This window comes from Falco punctatus (genome assembly GCF_963210335.1).
Source record: "Falco punctatus genome assembly, chromosome: 4".
In the NCBI taxonomy this organism is placed as follows: Eukaryota; Metazoa; Chordata; class Aves; order Falconiformes; family Falconidae; genus Falco; species Falco punctatus.
Window position 1 is genome coordinate 24,147,772 of NC_137583.1, and position 12,531 is coordinate 24,160,302.

General features: G+C 50.7%; 1 protein-coding gene across 2 annotated transcripts in view; it reads right to left on the reverse strand.

Moving 5' to 3' along the window:
* The window catches only part of SRGAP3 (SLIT-ROBO Rho GTPase activating protein 3), a 126,374-nt gene extending 113,843 nt beyond the window's left edge, over window positions 1–12,531 (reverse strand). For both annotated transcript variants that reach the window (XM_080387549.1, XM_080387550.1), the window contains exon 1: window positions 12,024–12,531. In XM_080387549.1, the coding sequence (XP_080243675.1) occupies window positions 12,024–12,090 (67 nt within the window). In that variant the 5' untranslated portion in view covers window positions 12,091–12,531. The remainder of the gene's footprint in view (window positions 1–12,023) is intronic.

The following is a 12,531-nucleotide window of genomic DNA, read 5'->3' on the forward strand; positions in this document are numbered from 1 at the left end:
TCAAACATTTTGAAACTATTATATGGGTATTTACAGAAATGCCAATGTTACTTAATCCGGTGGCCTCAAGAGTGTTGCTTTGATGCTGCAAGGGAAACTGTAACATATCCAGCCAATTGTGTAATGCTCTACACTGGGATAGAAATTGTTTTCTGATCTCTCTAGCAATCACATTCCACCCTGAAGCACGATACTTGATTGGGCTGACCTCAGCATGCTTAACTGTACATAATATTGACAGTGAAAGTACTCAGCCCTTTTGAAAATACGCCCATCTCCAAAAAGAAACAATCATTAGGCAACACTGTAAAGCAAAAATACATCGCGATATTGCAGCCATATTTGGTAGGGTGTAGCCCTATTGAGCACCAATGAGCAAACAACTTCCCAGTAAACAATTAGCACCCTCTTGTACACTGCGTTATTGCTGAAGTACTCACTGTGAGAACCAACAAGGTTCTTACCTCCAGGAAGAGACATACTAAAGGAGAAGCCTCTGCCAGACTTCCTACGACTGCCGGGTTTGGAGGGGTGGATGCAGACAGCTCCCATCACTGCAGTACGAATGGCAAGGTGAAGGATTCACCGTGACTCTTTCCTACCCTTGCAATCTACATTGCATGATCCCTCAATGATGTGCGAAGCACCACACATTGATGGGAGATAGATATTCCATCCATTCAAGAGGGTTTGTTTCAAACCCACAGCACCACATTTGGCAGTATCAGAGTCATATTTTCAAACAAAACACTATGTTTTGGCCAGAGCAGGACTCTCCCATCCCGTAACAGTCATTGAGGGTATGCTGCCCATCTGGAGGAGTTAGCACATTCTCCCAAATAACAGAGAGGCAAAAACAGCTGCCTACAGTAACATTTTTTTTTAGAAGGCTCAATACATCTTCATCAACTAACAGCGTACCTCCTTCCAGTGGAGGTCACTGCTGATAAGCGGCCCACAGCATCCTTCCAGAGATGCCGTTGAACAGATATCCTCATCCAGCTCACGAGGTTCAGAGACACAACACCACAACCACCATGGGTCACCATGCTGCAACACCAGCATAAATCCAGAGTAACTAATCAGCTTTTGAGGGCAAACAAGAACAGAAGATGGGAAGTTTAAGAGAAAGCTAAATATACTCTCTGGTCTTGGTAGGATTATCTTGCAGACAATATTTCTTCCTTCACTAACTGACCAGCTTAGCACTGTCTTCTGTTACTCTCACACAGCTTTAGTGTATCACTTCCCATTAAGGACACAAAGCAGTTCGCAAAAAGGTCAACAGCGCTGTTTCCACCTTGTCCCAAGCTGCAGCCCACTGTTTCACACTGCACGCCTACTCCAGGGTGACATTCCCAAACAGGACTGTCTCCACAAGGTTTCGCTTCCTGATCATCACTGTCTAGCCATGCAACTCCAGTCTTCCAGTTCTCTCGCAGCTTTAATCCTGCTACACTGCCAATACTGTAAAATGACAGCTGGTTGGGGGTTTTTTCCTCTCTAGATCAGGGAAAAGTCTGTATCTTTAAGATTTCAAACACTAACAAGATGTCTTGAATGAAATATCATTTAGGCTCTTCCCAAGTATCAACTAACCTTTCCTCACAAAACAAAAATCGTGAATTCTCTCGAGCATTTGCCAACACAAAAGCTTTAGACTGCCACACCAAAAGTCTCATCTCTAGTTCTTACTCTTTTATGAGTAATCTCAATGATTAAATTACAGCATCCTTCAGAGTTAAACTTCCAAGAATAAAAAAAAAAAAAGGGGGAGGTGGACGGGGATGGGAACATGGACTTCTCAAGAAACAGTTCATTTATAGCGACTGGGTCACTAATGCTAGACAGTAAGTCCCATCTATTGCAACAGGATCTTATCTGAGCCAGAAACTTTCAACAGCAATATATTTATCAATATAGAAAGTAACTTACCGATCTGGGTATGTCAGCTTTCACCATACACTAAGGTGGAATTCTAGTCACCCTGGGCAAGGAGGAAGAATTTTCATTCCATTGCAAGGATTTTTATTCCCATTAAACAATTATTGATTGATCAGTGCATTTGACAGAAAAAAAACCCACTGTGTGCACACACAACGCCAGCAACCTAGAATTATCTAACCGGTGATCTTAAGCTAAGAAATCTGTTCTTGAGATCACCTTCCCTAAATGAGCTGTTCTAAGCAGCGCATCACCTTAGGCACTAACCGGCACAAAAGAGCCTCAGGGCCACAAATTACTGTTCAAACAAACAAAGCTAATCAATGCTACCACATCTGAAAGAAAACCTAACTTTGGGGCTCTTCTGTGGTAAAGGGGAAGCCACTGTTTCATGAGGTCTGTGATGGGGACTTCTGCTGTAGACCTCCAATGTGCGATATTGTTCCACAAGGCTGGACCTCAGAGATGAAGCTGGTCCAACAGATGGAGAAAGGCAGTGGAAAACCGGGCTCCCTTTTTCCTGAACGGGAATCACTAAAGCCAGACCTCTATCTCCTGATCTCCAGTCATTTACAGGGTTTTGTATCTCCCCCCCGCCCCTTTTTTTTTTTTTTTTTCAATATTTACTCTTGCAATACAAGCAAGATAAAACACTTGAGTCTCACCTAATCACTACAGTTAGCTTTGCTATCTAGATAACAGCCAAAGCAAGAGCCATATGGGCAAAATCCTCACCCTAGACCTAGAGCTGCAGCCCCGAGCACTCCCACCAGCAGCAGGGCCAGCAGTCACTCACAGAGCTGCATGCCCTCTTCATCTGTTTTACAGACAGGCCACCAAGGCTCATAGGCCAGGAGGCTCACACCTAAAAAAGTCAGGGATGCTCAGCTGAAGAGCAACCTCCTCTCCTCTCTCATCTGATATAGACACAAGCAAGGAACTGTAGACGATTTAACTCCACAGTCACTCCAACAGAAAATTACTGCTCTTTCCTGCATGCCTGCCACTGCTACAAGACAGAGCAGTATTTTATAGAGCTACTTTGAGGTGCAAGATGCATTAGTGGCTGCAATCCCTTGTCACATCGATGACTGTTCCTCCCAAAGGCCTGGGTGAAAAAAAAAGTAAAACCTTCCCACCACCACTTTAAAGCTATTCTCCAACTCCAAAGAAGAGTGATACCCTAATGCAAATTCTTTCTGAAGCTGCTGGACACAGAGGGGCTGCGTATTTTTCCTTAACTCTCCAGCTCCCAGACTCAGCCTGCAGCACCAAATGCCTTCATGGAGAACCCCTCCACACATGTCAGCTTGGCTTCAGCAGTCAGGAAAGGACATCAGTAAAGCTAGCTGACAGTTTTTGTCATTCAGGGAGGCTCACTGCTTTAAGGCAGCTCAACAGCGCAAGACGTGTGTGCAAGAGCGCCAACGAGCACAGCCATAGCCTTCTTCCAGCTCCCAGTTCCCTGGGCCACCCAGTTCCTCCCAGGCCAGGGGCTCCCAAGCTGGGGAACTCACACCAGTACAGACACACCACTCCACAGCCACATCCGAACACAGACTGAGCAACAGCCAAGAGGCACTGCTATTGCTCCCCTCTGAGGGGGCTGTGCCCACAGAGCAAACTCTGGGGACCCACCTTCTAGAAGAGACTAGGACAGCAGCACCAACTTCCGCACCAGAATTCTAACACCACACCTTTTGACATATCTTTGTTTTAAAACAAAGGGGAAAGATTTAAAACAAAGAGAATGATTTAACCAAAGGGGATGATTTAAAACCTCTCTCTCCTCACCACAGACAGGATCCTAACAGCTGCCTCCTCATTGATGAGTAATGACAACACTGGGATAAATAACAAGGTTGTATATTCCCCAGCCTGGCATGCGAGGGTTGCTGTGCTGTTGATGGTGCCCTTTTTCACATGAACTCTAAAACCAAGCTGCTGACCGCTCACAGTCATTAAACAATCCCACAGCATTGTGCCAGTGAGAAACATCAGCCCTATCACACTGACTCGCTCCCAGCCCAGGGAAGCACATTACAACTACTTAAACACCCTCAGTAATTGTGTTTCAATACTCTGCTTCCTCCCCCAAAATTGTGTGTTGTAACACGCTGTTCAGCTGCTGCCTCTTCCCAAGCCACTTCAGCTGTCTTACCAGGGGTAAGAAAAGGGACACCAAAATAAGCCATCTTGGGCCAGTTTTTCAGAGAAAAGCCCATAAATCAGGCACTTGGAGACATGGACAACTTAAAGTATGTCCAACAACCACAGGCACAGAGCAGGAGCTCTGAGTGAGGACTGGAAGCCCTAAGGAGGTCACCAGTGACAGGTACAAACCACTACCACCACTGTCACTGCGTGGGCTCACGCTGTTCACTTGTTTCTACATCCTCCCTCGCTGCTATGATACATACCAATAAAATACAAAGAGGTGGGGCACACACAACACAGTAGTTACCAGTAAGAAATACTCATCTCTTTAAAGAGGAAGGTTTGCTGGCAGGTCAGCAAAAGCCTCCTGGGATTAAATCAACATTCAGGATTAAACAGCCACCCAGGTTGTAAAAAAGGGGAGATTACTTCATGCCAGCTTTACTGGAGAGCGGCACGAGGAACACAACTGCACACGCCACTGCGGTCCCTCCAGCCCCAAGCCCAACACCAGGTAGTACCTGCTCGAACCATGCTGTCACCTGTCACCTGTCCGAAGTACGAACACCTCAGAAGCTGGTAAACACATTTCAGGAGGCGACTGCTGTTGCTGCTGTGGGTGGTAGCTTGACAAACAGCTACTGAAACAAAGCCAAATTCAGGCAAGAGACAATTAAAGAGCTCAAGGGGGAAGGGTTTCCCCCATCTTCAATGGGCCAGCAGAAGGGGAGAGTAAATCCTGCGCCTGACAGGTGCTGAAACGCTGCACGCTGAACTTAAAATATTACACCTGGCAGAGGCTTATAAATTTCTGTTAAGCACCTGAAGAGCATTTGGCACTGCACTCTTACAGCCCTTAAAACTCTTCACCTGGAACAAGGACTAGCTACAGGCCATGAATAAGTGTTATAAGAGTTTTTTACTGTTATCAGGAATAAAGGTAGATTGATAAATAATGCCTGCTGCACCCCAGTACCTGCCAGCTATCAGAAAAGAAAACAACCAGGCTTACAGGGATCAAAATACCCCTCTTTTCTACTGGAATCAGCTCTCAGCAGAGGCCTCAGAGTACCGCAGGACCGCAGCTCCTGCACACCATCATACCCCCTTACCCGAGGACAAGCCATGAACTCCGGGCTGGACTCATTGTCTGGTGCTTCTGACCACATGGGAGAGGACCCCCAGGCGCAGCGGTAACGGAGAGGCTGGAGACCTGGGCCATCCCCACCGAAGACAGCACTCGCCGTGCACACAAGGCAGAGGAGCTGCTGAGGATGCACAGACCCGCTCGGGGCAGCACGCTCCAGCCACATGCACACCACACATGCTCACTCCTGTTCCCCACGCCAGCCCCTGAGTCCAGGGCAGGAGCCCAGGGACACAAAGTCAGCCTCCAAAGCAGAGCAAAGCCCAAAGGAAGCCTCCTCACCATGGCATGCTTCCAAACACAGATGCATTTCATTTATTTAACAATTAGAAGAAAATCACCTTAATGAAAGAAACCTGAACCAAAATCTGACCACAGCCTTCCCATGGGAAGTGCAGGCTCTGCCCCAGGGGCCATCAGCTGCAGGAACAGCCGCTGGCTTCCACACTATATGGATGCTCCCATGTGAACCCAGGGCTTAAGAAGCACAGCTGCTAAATGCAACTTCTGCCCTGTCCTGGGGGTCAGGGCACACTAACAAGCTTTAACCCAGAGCCTCAGCCTCCCCCTTCCTGGCCATTCGGCAGGAGAAGCTGGACCTCCCGCACTACGGTCCAGCTGGGCGAGTACCCCACAGGCTGCCCAGGGACAAAGCCCAGGCTGGCAGCAGGAGCCAGCAACCTGGACCCAGCAGGAGCAAGTCCTGCAAAAGGTTCATGGCTCGTCCCTTGGCCACTCGCTCTCTTTGCCGGCTTCTCCATCTTCACAAGGAAAGCAATGTTTTCTGCTTATCCTGCCAGAGGCACCTCCACTCTGCTGCATTTGCTTGAACACCATCAGCTGAGGCCAAAGAGCTGTGTCTTACAAGGAAAAAACATTTTAGTGATGTCAGCTGCCTTTTTTTTTTTTTTTTTTTTTTTTTGGAAATACCACCCCACATTCTGCTAGAAGGGCCGCACACAGAGCACACAGGCTTTCAGGCCCCTGTCCAGCTCCCCATCCAAACAGGGCTGTGGCACCTAGGGAGCCTTTCGGTTTAGTGATGTCTTAACAAGAAACAGCAGCCACGATGCCTTGGCACGCTCCAATCCTACCGTCCACACCAGTGCCACGAGGCCAACCGCCTGGCCCCAGCGAGGCAGCACCCAGCACCGTCCCCACGCTCCTGCCACACCAGGCACGGGGAGCAGGTGCTGACAGCGCTGGGCCCACAGCACGGCACCCCAGCACCCACGTACACGCGCTTCTGACCAGATACCGCAAGCTGACACTCCTCCTCCTCTCTGACCACAGAGGGGGCCCAAATCCAAGGACCGTAGGAAGGTCCGTCCCCCCAGCAAGCACACAGAGCTGCCGATGGTCGGTGCGCGCAGGATCCTGCTGACTCAGTTGAGCCATCCCAGCCTCCACCAAAGCGCTCGGGACTTCAGCTTTGCAGGGAACATCTCTTATAGATTCAATTTGTTTCCATTAGAGACCACCAATTAATCTTTACTCTGAACCACATACACACTTCTCTGCTATTCTCCACACGTGGCCCTCCCAGCCCCCGCACACAGAGGTCTCATGTAAAACCCCTCTGCCAGGACCACGCTGCCAGACCCCACCAAGGAAACACAGTGGGCAAGTGGAAACTGACAACAAATAAATCCATATGGGAATCAGCCAGACAAGGATCAATGCTGAGCAGTTATTCTGAAGTCTCACAGCAGAAATGAGATCAGATTCATCAGAATCTCTCTCTGCTGCAGATGACTCCAAGCTACACCAAGGCATGGCCTGCAGGTCGCGCTTCCCTACATTTTATTAAGCAAGACGATCAAGCCAACAGAAATTTTACATCTGTTTCTGTGATTAATATTTAGCAGTTTTCTACCAGCCCACCCAAAGGGGCGGAACTTTCTTCTCTTTTGCACAGAACAATTTCATTAAATGGGCTGTCAAGTTTCAAGCCTCAATGCCTCCTCCAAGTGGGAACCAAGCTTCCCTTCTAAGCATGTATAATCCCAGAAATAAATTTGGTCTGGGAATTTTCCCAAAATTTTCTGAGCAAAGTGGAAAGAGAGCAATAGGTAGGAAATGAGAATAGACATAAAAGAAAGGATGCAGCTACTGCAATAGAAAAAGTAAAATGAAGCTAACAAGCAATGACAAATTAATGTAAGCTGCTGTTTTATGAAAGTGGGAAAGCACACAGTGGTCTTCTTTGGCCCTGGGTTTGCAAGACTTTTTCATGTTTTTGTATGCTAAATCTGTCAAAATTCTAGTTGTATTACCAATTTACACAGCAACTAAGAGTCCTAGAAGTGCAAGAATCATCCCTTCACCGCTATGCAGCCAGACGCACCATTTAAAGACTACCATCTTTAGGATCACAAGGGATGCTTTTCACTTGCCAGCCACATGACAGAAGAAGATGCTATTGACTCACAGCAGCCTTCCTGCCAACAATAACCACAGAGATCTACAATGACCTGAATTTTGCCAGGGTTAAAGAAAAGCTTCAGGAAGCAATATGAAATTACACAGTCAATCAACACTATGCCCAATTTTCTGCAAGATTTACAATGCCGTACCACAGACAGTTGCATCCACGTAATTAAAAATGGTTAGTTTTGCTGCATTGAAGCAACAAATCACGCATTTGCCAGTAATGGAAAAGGCGTTTATTTATCTTTCTGGACAAACAGACCAATTAAAACTGTACGTCTGAAAACACTCACTTTAAATTGTGCATCTAAGATTCTACTGCATTGTGTATTCCGCCAGTAGCTTTAATGTGGCAGTTGTAAACATGCAGCCATCTCTTTATTGGCATTTATTTTTAATGCAACCATTCCTGCCTGCAAACCTAAGCAAGACAAATCAGAAAATCAGCCTCCTAAAAAGTATCCTCAGTATCTTCTTTGTGGTACCGTCAAACAAGCATCTGCTACCAGTCCTGGGGCCAGCACTCTCCCCTCCTGACACTGAAGGACACAGATCAGCAGCAGGAGGAAAGGATGGACCCACGGCACAAGGACTGACAGGAGAGACCACAGCGTGGGAAGGCACCCGCCAGCGGGTTTCCAGGAGAGGTGAAAGAGAGAGGTCCCCACACATGGGCAGACGGCAAACGCTGCGGAGCGCCACAAGGACAGCCAGCCTGCAGCAGCCACAGGCAGCAACGGCGAGGCACTTCCACCCCTAAAAATGGAGCGGCACCGACCCAAAGCCTCGGGCACCCTGCATGGCTGCCAACGCTGCGTAACCATGCCCCAGCCATCAGCCCCCAGCCCTCCCTGCAGCATCCCGCAGGAGCGTGCTGCAGACGCACCCGCGCAGAGCTGCGCACACGCAGGCACACACCCTGCACACACCCCCTATCTTTTCAAAGCATTTTCAGAACGACTCCTTCCCACCGTGAGGAAAGCAGACACAATCCTCCAGGGAGGGAAAGAAGATAGAGAGTCATTATGGCTGATAAATCACCCCTGTGCACAAAGATTATTCACCAGTTAAACTCTACTTACGCCAATCATGCTCCCCACACAAAGCACGGACTCATCGATTTTTCTAAGCGAGGCTGCTGCACCCCGGAGCACAGGAGGTCGGGGCAAGGCTCAGCTCCCGCAAGGCAGTTACTGACAGGCTGTCCCCACACCATTTGGGGACTTTGCTCGACTTCCCAACAGCCTGGGCAAAGAGGGCTTTCAGCAGAATTTTCCTAAAAATCAGTCTAAGCAACATGATTTTTAATTTTTTTTTCCCCAACATGTTACACCCAGTTCTCTGTCAGGCTCCTCTAGTAATACTTGGGCAACCAAGGCGTTCTGTACGGCCCTGCGAGAGAGCCCCCACGCCGGCTGACACACTTCCAGGCAGATCACGCTGACCAGCACACTGACCAATTCTAACCGTCTCCGAGATCTACCTTTCAAAGGCATTTTAAACACACTTCTACAGTCACTCACTTTCACCTCCACCCATGCCAATCTATTCCTGGAGTTCGCATGCAGTTTCCCACCTCTTCACTGCTGTTTTCTTGACCACGCCATAGGGACCACCACTGTGCCATGTCCAGATTTCAGCCCCATCCTCCACAGCGAGGCATCACTTCTTCAAGTTCTCAGATTTTACCATCAGCTCTTCCATACCAACATGTTGTTTGTCAGTCTCCCTTGCTGCCACTCCCTCCTTCCTTTCTCCCCATTTCTTCTCCATTTTAGTCCTTCTCTGGAGATTTGGGTCTCTGTCTTCACCAGGGTAGCAGTGGTTTAGATAAGAATAGAATAATGACTAAATCCCTGAAGGAAATAAACAGGGTATCTGAGATAATGAGGTGGCCTACATGAAATCCCTAGGTCAAGCCAAGAGAGATCAGGCCTTGCAGAAGTGGAGCTAAGTGGAGGTGGGTGTTCATGACCGCTGCTGTCACAGCCTCAGAGGAAGGTTTAAATGGTGACAAAACCCTCCCCCATGGCAGATTTTGCTGACACTGACAACACAGTTCTGTTGTGTTTGCACACGCAGCACACAACTGATCAAAGAAAAAGCCCTGCTCCCTCCGCAGAGCATCCTCGGCAGCTGGTCCTCCTCGGGTCCCTGCTAACACAGTGACCAGCCACTGACTTTTCAATAAACCCTTCTGCCAAGGCACATTTTCTTCCAGCGCTCCTATGCAATGATGAAGCACAGGCTACCACGGAAATGAACATGAAATCCTTCCACACCAATTCCTCTAGAGCCAGATGTTTATCCTCCTCCAACAGTTTAGCAACGTGGGAAGGTCAGAGCCACCCTGGTCCCTGCAGGGAGGTGACAGCAAGGGTGACAGCTGTCAGGACACAGCCACAAGCACCAGAGCCCCTTCAGCGGCACCTCAGCAGGGGCACCCCGAGACCACCTTGGTTGTGTGACAGACTCAAAATCTCAGGGATGGAGTTGCCACCACCTCAAAGGCAGCCGGGCAGGCAGCACACACAGACTCTGGGGTCCAGCTCTTTCCACCTCGCTCCAGCTTCAGGTGCAGTTAAATCCTGACCACATCCAAATTAACTTTTATTGGGATGAAAATACAGAGAGAGTACCCTAAATCAGACAATGGACATTTCTGCAGGTATAATAAGGCAAAAAATAGTATCAAGGAAATTATCACCAGCCCATCAGCAAACTCTGTCCGCATTACAGCTGACAAAAAATGTGACCCAAAACGTGATTGCTGCGGTGCAATAAAACACCCTTACACACAACGCCAGCATTAACTGTCTAACATATGGAAACCATGAGGCTACAGAAGTCAGGCCAAGAATGATCGCGGCAAACGAGTATTCCAGTTACAAACAACAACAAGAAAAAATATAGAGAAGTCTGCAGCGAAGCTTTTGGAACAGATCAGACCCAACCCTGCCTCCAGCTACCCCTCCGCAGCCCCAAGCCTCCAAGAAGCAGGAACCACTGGGCCAAGGACACCTTTGAGAAAAACCCGGAAACGTGGGGCAGTCTCTCTGAAATCCCCTCCTGTAAAGTGGAACAATACCACAGGCTAAAAGAATATTTCATCTGCTTAACTGCAGGGTGCAATAACATCAATTTGCCCAAATTACACACAAGCAGAAAGGTAATTGGCACTGAGCAGAGCATGTTGTGACTGTTACATCACTCTTCAAAGCCAACAACAAAAGACTGAAATGCAAGAAAGTAAACAGCGGCACGAAACCAACAGACAGCCCCTTCCCCAAAATCCTTCTGTCTGGCATTGCACTGCCGCATTTAAGCGGCTACTCCTCTCAAAGCGGTGTATGTGCAGATAAGGCACCACTCAGCTGAGCTCAAGATCCAAAGCACTGAGTGACCTCTAGAGAAAGGAGGATAGCTGTCCAGTTTGCACATTCACAGGTTAATTTTCAGAAAAGCTATTTTTTACCTTTAATGAACTCTGCCTTAACCAGAGACTTAGACATAACAAAAAAGTGAACGCACACCTATATGAAACCACCAACCAAAAGCAGATCAGAGCCAATTTTATATAACAGCAGGGGGACTCGAAGGGAGCAGCTTAACGAAGTGCGCATTTCACCTCCTCTAGCTGCCCGTGGTGACAGGAATTATCAGCAACTAACAGAATTGGGAACTGCTGCAAAGGCGAGTCGATTTACAAACCGAAGTTCCAACAGTACCAGTGGATGCAGCTGGCTACCGAGACCAGAACCCGCTCCCCCGCCAGAGGCGGCCGGGCGGGCCGGGTTTGCCGGGCGGGCCGCACACCCCCCGCCGCGCTCAGCCCCCACGGGCTGCGGGCAGCTCCGCAGGGCACCGACTTTTCACTAGTAAGTCTAACTGCCACAAAAATTAATTCGGAGCCTGATATTTGATGCTCCGTGGTCTCCACAGACACAACCTTTAATTATATTCCTCCCTACCACGCAGACGCCAGGCGCTCCCCTCGGAGGTCTCAGCCTGCGCTGCGGGCGCAGCAGGACGCTGCCCTGCGGCGCGGCCCGGCCCAGGCCTTGCACCCGGGCTGCGGGATCAACGCGCTCCGGGCCGACCCGCCCGCAGCTGCCGGCGGGCGCACGGAAACAAAACACACGCACCCCCGGCGCCGCCGCCCGCCCCGCGCCCAGCCGCCCCCGCCGCCCTCGGCGGGGAGCCCGGCCGTGCCGTAACCGCCCGCGGCGGGGGCTCCGCGGGACAGCGGCCCCGACCCCCGGCCCGGCCCCCGCCCCGCACACAAAGGCGGGCACGGCGGCCGTGCCCGCCGCCCGCCCCGCAATGCAGCGGCCCCGCTCCGCACCTTTGACTTGCGCCTCGTAGTCGGCGATGATCTCTTTGTCCTTCTTGAACTTGCCCTGCGATGACATCTTGCGGGAGGGCGCGGGCCCGCCGCGACACCGGCCCCGCCGCGCTCTGCCACGCCGCCGCCTCACCCGGCCGCGGCCCCGCCGCCGCCCGCGGCTGCCGTCATTGGCGGCGCCGGGGACACCGGGGCCCCGGCGGGAGCCGCAGCGCCGCCGGTCTCAGGAGCCGCGCCGAGCCGAGCCCAGCCGAGCCGCGCCGAGCCCAGCCGCGCCGCTGCCCGCCGCCAGCCGAACCAGGGCCCTGGCGCCGCTGCCGCGCTCAGGTTGCGCGCGGGGCGGGGCGGGGCCGCCGTGAGGGGCGGAGCGGGGCGGACGGGCCCGCGCCCCTTCCCCGCCCCTGGCGGGCCCCGGGCCCGGGCCCCGGGGGGGCGGCCCCGCAAGTATCCCGGCCCGTGGAGCGAGGGGACGCCGAGAGCCCCGCCGAGGGACGGAAGGGCTCCGCCC